The sequence below is a fragment of the Lampetra planeri genome, chromosome 58 (genome assembly GCF_965212315.1).
Source record: "Lampetra planeri chromosome 58, kcLamPlan1.2.h2, whole genome shotgun sequence".
In the NCBI taxonomy this organism is placed as follows: domain Eukaryota; kingdom Metazoa; phylum Chordata; class Hyperoartia; order Petromyzontiformes; family Petromyzontidae; genus Lampetra; species Lampetra planeri.
This window is the reverse complement of record NC_136164.1, coordinates 4,153,541-4,168,209: the sequence shown is the minus strand read 5'-3', so window position 1 is coordinate 4,168,209 and position 14,669 is coordinate 4,153,541. Positions and strand designations below refer to the sequence as shown.

At 55.4% G+C, this 14,669-nt stretch overlaps 1 protein-coding gene across 1 annotated transcript in view; it reads left to right on the top strand.

Moving 5' to 3' along the window:
• The window catches only part of LOC144735969 (ras-associating and dilute domain-containing protein-like), a 28,791-nt gene extending 14,769 nt beyond the window's left edge, over positions 1 to 14,022 (top strand). Inside the window, exons 8-9 of the mRNA XM_078618571.1 lie at positions 4,548 to 4,738; positions 13,443 to 14,022. Coding sequence (XP_078474697.1) covers positions 4,548 to 4,738; positions 13,443 to 13,573 — 322 coding nt within the window. The 3' untranslated portion in view covers positions 13,574 to 14,022. The remainder of the gene's footprint in view (positions 1 to 4,547; positions 4,739 to 13,442) is intronic.
• The last annotated feature ends 647 nt before the right edge of the window (positions 14,023 to 14,669 follow it).

Below are 14,669 nucleotides of genomic sequence, written 5' to 3'. Positions count from 1 at the left end.
CGCTTACACTTGGTGGGATCCGAGAGACGTGAACGAAAATGGAGATGAGTGAGACGAGAGAGGAGATGCGCAGGCTAGATGGAGATGGGAGGAGGCTCATTTGCTTTCGCGTTAATCGCATCCTTACGTTTATCGGGATTTCAATTGGAAGGCGATGTTTTTACGCACGCCGCGATTTCAATACGAATTGAACGTGGTGGATAGTAGATGTGAACTCCCTCGCCTTGTATGCAGGAGGTCGTGGGTTCCATCCTGACCCTGGCGCCTGCTGCTGTATATTTGGAGTTTGCGTCTCTCTCCGTGGTGAGATGTTAACTACCTCGACTTGTATGCAGGAGGTCGTGGGTTCGATCCTGACCCTGGCACCTGCTGCTGTATATGTAGAGTTTGTGTGTCTCTCTCTCCCCGTGGTCGCGTGGATTTTTCTCGAGGTCCTCCGGTTTATCCCCTCCACATTTACAAACGTGCTTTTGGAGTAAATAAACATTTCGTTAAATTCATTTTTTTGTTAAATGCTTTTAATTAAAAAAAAAACGTGTTTTATAGTTTCAATAGGTTGGGAGGGTGGGGCGCCGTAAGTTTTTCGCTCCGTTGTTTTTGACGTCCCCACGAACGACGCTGCATGTTCACTGTCCCTCCCCCTCCCCGCCGCGTGAGTCCACTGCACCGCGGCAGATCTCTCCGTGACGGCACCACAAACCGAGTGGATCGGCACCCAACAAAGGCCGGGCGCCCGAGCGAGATTAGCGGCGCGGATTTTCGCCGGAGCAATCGACAGATCGTAATCCTCGGCTTTCCCGTCCGACTCACCCGCCGATGTTCGTTCAGCGGGCGCCGGCGGTTGGCTAGGAGATGTTAACTACCTCGCCTGGTGTACAGGAGGTCGTGGGTTCGATCCCGACCCTGACGCCTGCTGCTGTATATTTAGAGTTTGCGTGTCTCTCTCCGTGGTGAGATGTTAGCTACCTCGCCTGGTGTACAGGAGGTCGTGGGTTCGAGCCCGACCCTGACGCCTGCTGCTGTATATTTGGAGTTTGCGTGTCTCTCTCCGTGGTGAGATGTTAACTACCTCGCCTGGTGTACAGGAGGTCGTGGATTCGATCCTGACCCTGACGCCTGCTGCTGTATATTTGGAGTTTGCGTGTCTCGAAATTTATACGCGATGATGATGATGAGCCCACTCTCGTTGACCTGTCATTTGCGATCGCCAGGTCGCTTCTGAAAAAGAGCTGCGGTATTCGAGCTCGGTGAGCTTGACCCGGTAAAATCAACAACAGTTTAGTATTTTTTTTTTTGTTGAAATACTTCAATAATTGGCTCCCGTTAGCGACCCGGGCCGTGTTTCGTTCGCAAAAAAAGCGCGATACGAACTCGAGGCTTAGTAAATAAATACACACCACACACACGCGCGCGCGCGCAAGTAACGGTCCGTCGCTCGCACTCAGTCGCGATCGTTTGTGATGTGCGCGATCGGCATTCGGCTAACGACGCCGCAACCCACCGGGGAATTTTGTTGCTCGCAAAAACGCCACGAAATCTGGCGAACGAACGCGGGGGCGACAACAGCGCCAGACGTGACAGGAAGATTTGGTTCTAGGAACGCAGGAACGCGACCCAGAGAGACGGATTTTTGTTGGTGTTGTTGTTGTTGAATCTCCGGGTGAAAGTTCCGAGCAAAGCGAGCATGGCTGGGAAGTTGGACTCGGGGACGAATGCAGAGGGGGGGGATGTGAGATGGGGGTGAGTGGGGGGGGGGGCAGGAGAAAGAGTCACGAGGAGTGAGGAGTCTGCGCTGGGTGCGTGGAGACGTGTGGAGAGGGTGGGCGGGGGGGACGTGCCTGGAACACGCAGTAGAGTGCGTGTGTCTGTGTGTGTGTACGAGTGTGTGTGTATGTGTACGTGTGTGTGTGTGTACGAGTGTCTGTGTGTGTGTGTACGAGTGTGTGTGTCTGTGTGTATGTGTGTGTGTACGAGTGTCTGTGTGTGTGTACGAGTGTGTGTGTGTGTACGAGTGTCTGTGTGTGTGTGTACGAGTGTCTGTGTGTGTGTGTACGAGTGTGTGTGCATGTACGTGTGTCTGTGTATGTGTACGTGTGTGTGTCTGTGTGTGTCTGTGTGTGTGTACGAGTGTGTGTGTGTGTACGAGTGTGTGTCTGTGTGTGTGTACGAGTGTGTGTGTGGGGGGAGCAGTAGCGTAGCGGTTAGAGCGCTGCGCTACGAACCCGGCGACCCGGGTTCCATTCCCGCTCACGGCCAACACCAGTTGACGATTATCTGAACCGGTCCTGGGCCTCCCCTGGGTCGACTCAGCCTCAAATGAGTACCTGGTGCGCTGTGTAAACATCGCCACTGGGGAAACAAAGGCGGCCGGGCGTGGTGCTGGCCACCCACCCCCTCGTGTCCCGTGCCGGCCTTCATAGGTGCTAGTCGTTAACAGCACTTGCCCCAACAGTCTGTTCAGGCTATACGGGGGATCTTTGTTGTGTGTGTGTGTGTACGTGCTTGTGTGTGCGTGTGCAATGACGGGAATGGCTAATTGAGATTGGCATTCCCCCAGTGCCGGATGATCCGAGTAGCAGAAGTAGCTACAAATGCCCCGCACTTTCAAGGGCCCCGCGCTAAATGCTTTCAAGCTATCAACTCCGGATCAGTGATTCTGCACTTGCTCTATTACTATAGTACTATACTGCCCTTCAACTTTTACGAACGATCGGGTGTTTAAGGTTAGCGATTTATCGTAATATCCGGCTGTAATAGCAAATGAAAAAATACAATTACTTAACTTTGCAAGTAAAAAAATGTGTGTTTTCATATTTATGGGGTTTTTTAGTTTAGGGCCCCTTTATAACATCACTAGCTTCATCCGGCACTGCCTTCCACCCATGGCACTGCTCACCACGACATTACCGTCCGGCACCGCCGACGAGGTAGGGGGGTAGTGAAGCGTTTAGGTCGTGGCAGCCTGGATAGGTGCTCGGTGGCTAGGAGATGTTAACTACTTCGCCTGGTACACAGGAGGTCGTGGGCTCGATCCCGACCCTGACGCCTGCTGCTGTATACTTTGAGTTTGCGCGTTTTTCTCTCTCGTCATCATCACGGTGGCTAGGAGATGTTAACTACCTCGCCTGGTACACAGGAGGTCGTGGGCTCGATCCCGACCCTGACGCCTGCTGCTGTATACTTTGAGTTTGCGCGTTTTTCTCTCTCGTCATCATCACGGTGGCTAGGAGATGTTAACTACCTCGCCTGGTACACAGGAGGTCGTGGGTTTGATCCCGACTCTGACGCCTGCTGCTGTATACTTGGAGGTTGCGCGTCTTTCTCTCTCATCATCATCACGGTGGCTAGGAGATGTTAACTACCTCGCCTGGTATACAGGAGGTCGTGGGTTTGATCCCGACTCTGACGCCTGCTGCTGTATACTTGGAGGTTGCGCGTCTTTCTCTCTCATCATCATCACGGTGGCTAGAAGATGTTAACTACCTCGCCTGGTACACAGGAGGTCGTGGGTTCGATCCCGACCCTGACGCGCCCTGTATATGTGTAGTTTGCGTGTCTTTCTCTCCGTGGTCGCGTGGATTTTTCTCCGGGTCCTCCGTTTTATCCCGCTCCGCATTTAGAATCGACATCACCGCGCTTTGAGAGTTATTTGTCTGCTATGTATTTCCCACGCGATAACGACGAGCCCACTTCGTTGAGAGCTATCATTTGTGATCACCAGGGCCTCACCTGGTGAAATAAAAAATGGTTTATTATTTCATAGTATAGCTTCACGAAAATGAACCGCAGGAAAGATGGGCGGAGAGACGGAGGGAGGAGAGCGTCGATTGGTGAGCGGTCAAACTGTTGGAAAGGGGGGGGGGGTCAGCGAGAGGTCACGGTTCAGAGGGGATGATGGTGATGATCAGCAACGGTTGATGATTAGCACGGTTGGCGACGGTGCGATGCGAAAGAAGTTCAACGTGCCATGTGCACATGGCGCATTGACGACCGGTTTAACCTCGCTGGGCTCTCATATGGTTCGAAAACAAACCCTCGCCGTGTCTCTGTCTGCCTGCCCATCACGATTTCCTTTGGATCCCACGCGGCGCCCCACACAGACAATTGGGTACGGCAAAAACGACCTCCCGAGGCAGACAACGGCCGTGGGGAATGTCCCTGCTGCTGCCTCTTCAGTCCAGAGAGAGAGATAAGTCAGAGAGCGGAGAGAGGCCAGAGATATGACTGCCGGGCATCTGCGAAAAATAACTTCGTAGCTCAACGGATTCCTCCGGACGGACTCCGCCACGAACCCCGGCTGACCCGAGTTCAAGTCCCGCCCGCGGCCCACCAACGCACAGCGACGACTTATCCGTACCGGTTCCCGGGCAGTCACCTGGCCGCCCCGTTTTTTCCCGTCTCCCTGCGGCGACGTGACCCCGTGGCCGCACCGATAACCCACCAAATATCCGCGGAGACCGCCGCGCGACCCGCGATGCCGCGCGGCCGATTATTTTTGTTCTTCTCTTGTTTTAATCCCCCTTCTCCTTGCTCCCTCTGCGGCGCAGGCGAGAGCGGAGCGACGGCTCCGGCTCCGACGCCGGCGGCGGGGACGGGGACGCCGGCGCGGGCGACGCCGAGCTGGTGCGGGAGCTGCGGCCGATCGCCTTCTGGATGTCCAACGCCGTGGAGCTGCTCCACTTCCTGCGACAGAGAGTCCCCGAGTTGGCGCTCGACGCCGACGACGCCAACGGCCACGGTACCGGTGCGGCCCTCGCGGCGCGTGGGTGGCGGGGGAGGGGGGCGCGGGGGGGGGGGCGCGGGGGGGGGGGCGGCGGTTCGCCGAGGTCAAGTCGAGCGGCAGGCCGCGTACGGTGGGGTCAAGTGTGGGTACTCTCCACCGACATCTGACCTGGGGGTGGGGGCTCAGTCGCACCACTGTGGCTTGTGTTTAATGTATCGCTATGGGTCTCTATGGGTCTCTATGTGTCTCTATGTGTCTCTACGTCTCCACATATCTCTGTGTGTCTCTGTGGTTCTCTGCAGATCTCTGCAAATCTGTATGTGTCGCTATGTATCTGTACACATCTCTGTGTATATGTACGTATGTCTGTGGGTCTCTATGTATCTCTATCTGTCTCTATGTTTCTCTATGTGTCTCCACGTCTCTTGTGTGTCTCTGTGGGTCTCTATAGGTATCGGCATATCTGTGCGTCTAGCTATGTGTCTCTATGTATCTCTGTGTGTCTCTATGGTTTTCTATACGGTCCATAGTTAGGGTCACATTAGCAGCAGCAGCGTTCTGCTGGGTCTGAGTGGTGAGATTCTAGGATGGTGACATCAGCAGCAGCAGCAGCGTTCTGCTGGGTCTGAGTGGTGAGATTCTAGGGTGGTGACATCAGCAGCAGCAGCAGCGTTCTGCTGGGTCTGGGTGGTGAGATTCTAGGATGGTGACATCAGCAGCAGCAGCGTTCTGCAGGGTCTGAGTGGTGAGATTCTAGGATGGTGACATCAGCAGCAGCAGCAGCGTTCTGCTGGGTCTGAGTGGTGAGATTCTAGGGTGGTGACATCAGCAGCAGCAGCAGCGTTCTGCTGGGTCTGGGTGGTGAGATTCTAGGATGGTGACATCAGCAGCAGCAGCGTTCTGCTGGGTCTGAGTGGTGAGATTCTAGGATGGTGACATCAGCAGCAGCAGCAGCGTTCTGCTGGGTCTGAGTGGTGAGATTCTAGGGTGGTGACATCAGCAGCAGCAGCAGCGTTCTGCTGGGTCTGGGTGGTGAGATTCTAGGATGGTGACATCAGCAGCAGCAGCGTTCTGCAGGGTCTGAGTGGTGAGATTCTAGGATGGTGACATCAGCAGCAGCAGCAGCGTTCTGCTGGGTCTGAGTGGTGAGATTCTAGGGTGGTGACATCAGCAGCAGCAGCAGCGTTCTGCTGGGTCTGGGTGGTGAGATTCTAGGATGGTGACATCAGCAGCAGCAGCGTTCTGCAGGGTCTGAGTGGTGAGATTCTAGGATGGTGACATCAGCAGCAGTAGCAGCGTTCTGCTGGGTCTGAGTGGTGAGATTCTAGGATGGTGACATCAGCAGCAGCGTTCTGCTGGGTCTGAGTGGTGAGATTCTAGGATGGTGACATCAGCAGCAGCAGCGTTCTACTGGGTCTGAGTTGTGAGATTCTAGGATGGTGACATCAGCAGCAGCAGCAGCAGCGTTCTGCTGGGTCTGAGTGCTGAGATTCTAGGATGGTGACATCAGCAGCAGCAGCGTGATCCCAGAGGGGATGAGATCGGGACTTATCGGCGAGGTGATATCATTGCGGTCTTGGTGAATGATGGTTGTCGGTGGTCGTCCTTGGCAAGAAAACGTGTCAACTTCCTTACGTGCGTGCACGCATGTTGAACTTCTTTCGCACCGTACGTAGCCAACCGTGCTGATCGGAGGTGCGGGGTAAGGGCAGTTTGTGCGACGCCTCCGTGGATATTTGGTGGCAGATCGGGCAAACGCATTTGATGTGGCCACAGGGAGATGGGAATATGGGCCGACCTAGGGGGGAGTCCCAGAAACTGGTTCAAATCATCGTCACCGGCGTTGGCCGCGAGCGTGAATCTAAACCCGCGTCGCCGGGTTCGTAGCGCAGCGCTAACCGTTACACCACCGCTCCCCACACACACCGAAGACACACGCGCGCGAGCACACATGCGCACACACACACACACATCCACCGCAGATGTGCACATGCGTGCACGAACAACAAAACAGGAAAGGGCTGCGATTTCTACCCTGGTCGTTTGAGCCACTTTCCGGCTTCTAACTTTAGTGGGAAGGGGGGGTTGGTGGAGGAGAGAATAGAGAGAGCGGGGAGTGGTGGTGGTGGTGGTGGTGGCGGTGGTGGAGGTGGTGGAGGTGGTGGAGGGGGGAGGGTGGGTGGGTGGGGGGTGGTTAGTTCGGTTTGGGGGGCCGGCAGGACCCCTAAATTCTAGGAGGCCATTTCCTCGTCATTGTTCTGAGACGGGGTCTCCACGAGGGCAGCTGTAACCTGTTTCCTCTCTCCGCACCGAGCCCCATCCGAGGGGCCCGCAGGAACGGAGGGAAAACGCCACCAAAAAGCCAGCCGTCACCCCACCCTCTCTGTACGACGACGGCGACGATTATAGTCAAGTCAGAAAGTTTTGGTGCAGAACTTCGCGTGGTGCGTGTAGAGTTTATAGTCGCGTGCGTTGAACTTCTTTCGCACCGCACGTAGCCAGCCGCGCTAATCGGATGGAAGACAAACTGAACGCAGGAAGCAGTTCGAAAGAAATGAGTTTGTCAATCTGGATGATGATGATGATGATCTAAAGGTGGACACAGCTTCAGTGGCTTCCGAATATTCGGAAGCAGAGAGGCGTTCCAGACGGCCACAGAAGCAGTGTCTGAAAGCGCCGCGCGATGTGGTGACCGACGGCTTAGGCAGAAGCCACCGCGAGGATGACTACGATCCAGCGACCGGCGTCCCGGCCTCTCCCCAAACGGGATCGGCCAATCGCGGGCGGGCCCGGCGTTCGCGCCGTCGTGGCAGCACCGGGGGCTGTCGTCGCCGTGCGGATTCACCGCCACGGTGACTCGCGGTGCCGTTCGGCGCGGCGGTGGCGACATGTTAATTCCCTCGTCCGGTTTTCACTCCTCCCTGGGACCGGTCTGGCAAACACGTTCGCGGTTCTGCGCAAAAATTCTTCGGCACGTGTCCGTGGCGGTGACGGCAGGAGTCCGAGCGTGTCCGCCCCGGTGTTCGCCGAGCTGCGTTGGCTTCCGGTTGCTGAGCGTGGATTCTTCTCCGGGGCCCTACCGGTTTTTCCCCCTCCGCATTTAGAATCGTCGTCACCGCGCGCTCAGAGTTATTTGGCTGCTGCTAGACATTTCCACGCGACGACGACGACGATGATGATGATGATGAGCCACTAACCGTTGAGCGATCATTCGCGATAGCCAGGGGTCGCTGAAATAAAAACTACATAGCAGCTCAGTGGGGGGGTCTTATCTGGTGAAATAAAATAAATTTGCCACAATATTTGGAGGGTGACGCCAGCACGCAATGGCCGACGACTCTTCTCCTCCACTGCCACGGGACCTGTAACGAGCCCTGCGCTGAAGCAGGCGGCACCGGGGCGGCTGCAGTATTAACCAGGGCGGCCGCAGTTCGAGCCGGGGCGACCGCAGTTTTAACCAGGGTGGCTGCAGTTTTAACCGGGGTGGCTGCAGTATTAACCGGGGCGGGCCGCAGTTTTAACCGGGGTGGCTGCAGTATTAACCGGGGTGGCCGCAGTTTTAACCGGGGTGGCTGCAGTATTAACCGGGGCGGCTGCAGTATTAACCGGGGCGGCCGCAGTTCGAACCGGGGCGACCGCAGTTTTACCCGGGGTGGCCGCTGGGCTCCGACCGCGAGCCTTTGCCGCTGAGCGGCCACCACAATGCCGCTGCCGCCAGTATCCAGCTGGGAAAAAACCCCACACAGCGCATCTGAAATTAGCCAAACGTCCCAATGCTGATAAATGACCCAGTGGATCACTCTATTTTGGAAGCCATTGGAGCTATTAGTAAGCCACTGAAGCTACGCATTTTTAAATCGTCTAGAATTTTAAAAAACAATTTCTTTACAACTCCTTCTTGTGTCGAGTTTGTCCCCCCCCCCCACACCCGCATCTCCGATGAGGGCGGTTGGCTACATGTGGTGCGAAAGAAGTTCAACGTACAGTGTGTGTGTGCTGAAGTGGTAACCGATTTGGCACGTTTTTGTTCACTTGGCAGACCGTTACTAATTGGCTGTGCCGGGTCGGTGGCGGGTTTAAAGACGCATCAATATTTAGGCGATCTACGCTCGTGCACACGTAGATTAAGCAGCAGCAGCAGCAACAGCGACACGGCCCCGCTCCTTGCGAGGGCTTGGCGTGCATGACCTTCCTGAAAGAAAAAAAAAGTCATAGTATTGGGGACTCAGCGAGGCTTTCCTGCATAAACAACCTTAATGGCGTTTGTAATAATAATGATGATATAATAATGATCATGTTGACAAGCCCGCCCGGTGCGCCAGTCCACTAAAGGAGCCTCGCTCCGCCGTGCACCTGAGGACGGCTGCTTGCGTTGTGGCCGAAACGTCGTGAGAATTATTTTATGTTTTATTTTTATTATTTTATTATTTCCCTTCTACGTGACCTTACCGAAAGAACCAAGAAGATGAATCCCTGCAGTCACGAAAGCTTTAAAATAATTTTATTATGTTTTATTTTTATTATTTTATTATTTCCCTTCTACGTGACCTTACCGAAAGAAGCAAGAAGATGAATCCCTGCAGTCACGAAAGCTTTCAATCGAAACCTGCCACATTCCCCCCTCTACTGCGTGGACCAGAGGTCACGAAAATGGAAAACACGGAGGCTAGCTCTGTGACACCCACTTCTGCGGACCACCGCCTAACTGCTGCGTGGCGCCCGGCGGGCCGAGATCATCGAAGCGGGCTTAGTCACGTGCAGCGACTGGCACCCGGACTCAGATATTCAGCCCTCCGACCTCCGAGGGCGGCTTCCGCAGGCCGCTGACTAACCAACCCTGTCTCGTGACGTGGCACCGATAGCGTAATCGGGACCTAGATTTAAGGGGAGGGGCGAAGAGGGGGGAGAGATAGTGGGGGGGGGGGGGGGGGAAATGACCCCAAAAAAAAATCAGCTGCGTTATTATCTCTATAAACACTGCCTATTTTTAAATCCTTTATATTAAGTTCACTTGCTTGCTTGCTTGCGCACTTACGACCGTGCAAATCATTTGGTCGTTTTTTAACCCACTTCCCGTGATCCAATCGAGCTGACATTTTGCACACAGACTCGTTGTGCGTGACAATTTATTTTCGTGAAATTTTTTTTCCAAAATTGTACACTTTTTAGGAATTTTTTTTTTTGATTTAATTACCAATTGCTTAATGGTGGCAGGCAATCATCTGACCCATAGGTGGCAGCCATCTCAAGCCAGAGGACGAGAGGACTCTAGCCGCCACGCATATAAAGGATTTATAGTGAAAAACTTTGTTTTTACGGCTTAATTTTTTTTTCTCTCCCCCCCCCCCCCCCATGAGCTATTATTGGTGAAACGTCTACGCTGTCTCTTTGGCCGCACAGCGACGAAAGGGTTTCTGGAAGCTGCTTCTTCACCTGCAGGACTCCACGTCATTCTCACCACCTGTGCGGGGTGGGGGGGGGGAGGTCGTGACCCCGTCCCCCCAGGATCCGTCGCTAAATCGTGGGATGACGTTGAGGCGACGTTTTGCTTTTTGGCCGGGGAATTTGGCCAGCGGAGCCCACGAGGTTTGAGTCGACCCGCCCTGATCCAGACGCTGCCCGAACGCAGCCCTCTTGCTCACCTCACCTCGTGGGGTGCCACGGTGCCTAGGAGATGTTAACTACCTCGCCTGGTATGCAGGAGGTCGTGGTCGTGGCTTCGATCCCGACCCTGACGCCTGCTGTATATTTGGAGTTTGCACGTTGCCATTCTCCCCGTGGTCGCGCGTATTTTTTCGTGACTGCAGGGATTCATCTTCTTGGTTCTTTCGGTAAAGTCACGTAGAAGGGAAATAATAAAATAATAAAAATAAAACATAATAAAATACAATTCTCACGACGTTTCGGCCACAACAGACAGACCTGTTCTTCACCTGAGGACGGATGCTTGCATTGTGGCCGAAACGTCGTGAGAATTATTTTATATTGTTTTATTTTTTATTATTTTATTATTTCCCTTCTACGTGACTTTGCCAAAAGAACCAAGAAGAAGGGCTACATAGCTTAGTGTGGCCTTCCCCGGTTAAAATAAAAAAATAGTTTTAGTACTTACAGCTTTAGTCCCAGCCCGGTCGCCAAAGCAAAAAAAAAACTAAACGGGTACATTTCTCTCGCGCTCAATTCAGATAAATTCCCACGCGACCACCACGAAACACCCCCCCACCCGCACCCACACGCTGGTGGCCGGCCAACGTCCTGGCACAAGCGGCTAGGACGATCCGACCACCATCCCTCCCGGTGGCGGCCCACGCGGGCGTTGGTGCGTTCCACCCTCCCATCGCAGCAACCGCGGGGGCGAGCGACGGCCGACCGTCCACCCGCCGGGCCGATCTCGCTCATCCCCCCCTCCACCTCCCCCCTCCCCCTCCGCGAGCCGTCGTCAAGCGGAGCCGCGGCCGCTCGTCCGGCCCTCTCCGCTGGAACGGAAAGCGCTTTTTGTTGTTCCAGAGGCAGATCTTCATCTCTGCGTCCCGGGGCGTCTCGCGATCAGAGAGCTGCGGCCGTGTCGGAGAGGGGGCCAGGATCTCGTGGCGGCGGCGGAGGTGGAGGGTGGGGGGGGAGGGAGTTAACCACCCCGAGATCTCAATAAGCGCCCCGAGAATTAACTCTCTTTACTGTTTTCGTGGGGCAGCCGCTGTTGTGTCGGCGCGGCGGTCAGCGACCTGGACTCGCGGTTCAGAGGTCACCGGTGGTTCGGCTCCGACTCGGGGTTTCTTTAATCCACCCCCCACGTGGTCCCACTGTCTGTCCCGCGTCGCAGCGACTCGCGGATTAAACGGAGCCCCCGCTCACCCCCCCCCCCCCCCCCCGTTCGGCGTTCCGCCATCTCAGCCGCGCGCCACTAATTCAGGAAGCAGCCGTCTGGTAATTGAGCAATTGTGGGGTAATTCTCTGATAATCGTGAGCGCTGCTTTGGCGCTCGCTCGCTCTGCTCGTGAGACGAGCATCGAGGGGACAGTCGGGAGCGCCGCACGACTGCGCAAGTCACGGTGGCTAGGAGATGTTAACTACCTCGCCTGGTATGCAGGAGGTCGTGGGTTCGATCCCGACCCCAACCCTGACGCCTGCTGTATATTTGAAGTTTGCGTGTCTCTCTCTCTCCGTGGTGAGATGTTAACTACCTCGCCTGATATACAGGAGGTCGTGAGTTCGATCCCGACCCTGACAATGCCTGCTGTAAGTTTGGAGTTTGCGTTCCTCTCTCGCTCATCATCATAACGGTGGCTAGGAGATGTTAACTACCTCGCCTGGTATACAGGAGATCGTGAGTTCGACCCCGACCCTGACGCCTGCTGCTGTACATTTGGAGTTTGCGCGTCTCTCTCTCCCCGTGGTCGCGTGGGTTTTTCTCCAGGCCCTCCACATTTAGAGTCAACGTGCGTTCGGAGTGTTTGGCAGCTATAACTTTCCACTTGATAAGCCACTTCGTTGAGCTATCGTTTGTGATAGCCAGGTGGCTTCTGAAAAATAGCTACGTAGTTCAGTGGGGCCTTACCTGGTAGGATGGGGATGGTTTCATTTTATCTGCATGTGTTTTGGGTGGTTTGTTTACCTTTTCTGTTCTTTGAGCTCCTATCGTGTTTGTGTGTTGTGTTTGTTGTTGCAACGTCCTCACATGTGTGACAAAGAGCTTCAGCGGATTCCTCCTGCAGCTTCATTCGTTTGTAGTTTAAGTAGCCTGCACCGCCACGCCGAGCCCCCCCCCCTCGCCTAGCCCCCCAACCCCCCCCGGAAAGTGGCGGTGCAGCCACGGATCGTTAAATCTGTCCGTGCGGAGCTTTGGCTTCCCGCTCACGGAATGCTTGCCGAACGGATTGCTCCGTTGCCGTTCACTCTATCCCACTTTGCCTTGCGAGGGTTAAAGGGCGCCGGCTCTGTCGTGGCCACGTGCTGCGATCCAAGATTTAAATCTCGGGGTCCGGCTGCACCCCGCACCCTCCACCCCCTCTGGACAATTAGTAAAAAGTCGTGGGTCCCAGAGTGAGGCCCGGCCCAGCCGTACCCAAAGCCCTCCTCTCACCCACCTCTTCCCGTCTGGAACGTTCTCTCAACCGATTCTCCTTCTCCGGCACCCCCCCCCGCCACCAATGATTTTCTAACCGACCCCTCCCTCCCCGCCCCCCTCCCTCCCTCCCTCCCTCTCTTTCTCCGCTTGATCCTCCCGAGCCTCGGGCCCCTTCGCACCGCGACACCAATCGGCGTTTCCCGGTGTTCGCTCGCGGGCAGCCACCGACCGCGCGAGTCAAAGCTCACGGGGGGGAGGGGGGGGGGGATCGATGAGAGAAATCCACGGCAACAGTAAACACGGTCACTTGATACAGCGGTCAATTGATACAGCTATCGTGCTGTGACGGTTCCACCTGAAGACGGAAGCTTGTGTTGCCTCCGAAACGTCGGGATTTTTATTTTATTTTTATTTTACTTTCATTAATTACATTTTTTTACCTACGTGACTTTACCGAAAAAACCTAATAATATGAATCCTTGCAGTCACGAAAGCTTCAAATCTAGAAGTAACCACGGTGGTGATGGCGATAGAAGAGCGGTAAGGAGGCGTGACATCGCCACGGCAACCCGAGGGCCGCGTGACGTCACAGGGGGGGGCGAAGCGAATCGTCACGTGGCTAACGCCGTTCTTGCTCCCCGCCGTGCGCCGCAGATTCCCAGGAGCCTTCGCTCTCGGCCGCCCTCTCGGCCAGCGAGGAGGCCACGTCGGTGATGGAAGAGGTGGTGATGTACACCTTCCAGCAGACGGTCTACTACATCACAAAGGTAAGGCGCGAGAGCTGAAGGATGCAGAAGATAATCGTGATCGTCGTCGTTGGCGTCGCAAGCCAGGGTCTATCCGCTGCTGGGCGATGCCTTTCTCCCACACCGTCACTGTGTCGTTCAGCATCACGCGGTGCTACCACGCACGCACGTTCAACTCCTTTCGCGCCGTACGTAGCCGACCGTGCCAATGGGAGCAGTCGTAAGGAAATGGGTCTTCAACGGAGACGATTTGAAGGTGGCAGTCTCGCTGCCGTGCACCGGCCGATCTCGTCGCTCCGTCTCCGCGTCGGTCGCCCTCGCGGGCAGGGCGTCCCACGCTCGGTGAACCTCCATCGCGTTGAACCTCCATCGCGCCGTACGTAGCCGACCGCGCTCATCGGAGGGTGCTTGTGATGGACAACAAACTGAACGGAAAAATAGTAGTTCTAAAGAAATGAGTTTTTGATCGAGACTTGAAAGTGCATAGCCGCAGTGGCTTCCTAATGTCGGAAGGGGAGAGCGTTCCAGACGGCCGCGGAAACGCTTCTGAAAGCGCCGCGTGACGACGCGGTGACCTCCGTCTTTGTTCGACGGCTGAGCCAAAAGCCGCCGCTGCTGCTGCTGCTGCTGCGAGGATGAGCGGAGTTGGCGTGATGGTGGTTGTTCATCGCTCCTTGACGAGATCCGCCAAGGTAATTGGCGGATCATTTTGAAATTACCCACAATCCATGTTGTACACTATCGGCGTACCGCACCGAACGGACCCTGCGGTGTCCGTGGAAGGGGCCGTCGCTTCTCTTGAGCACCAAAAAAAATCCAGCGGCAGCATTTGCCGAAAGGGGCCACGCCCTGCCGACCGACGAGATCTGCAGGGCTTGTGGGAAATTGTTGGTGCCGGCTCACTGCGTGGCTGATGGCTTCCCGCCTCCGTGGGCCCGTGCCCTAACGAAGGCGGCTTGAGCACCGATCCGAAGCGGTTGTCCGTCTGATGACACGTGGTGCAGTACGGCTGAGAAAACATCGCGCGGGGCGGAGGTTGCTTTTGGGGGGGGGATTGGAGGGCGAAAGACAAAAATGCAGTCGGACAAAAAAAAAACATCCGCTTGGAAACGGTAAGTTCCAGATTGTTTACGGC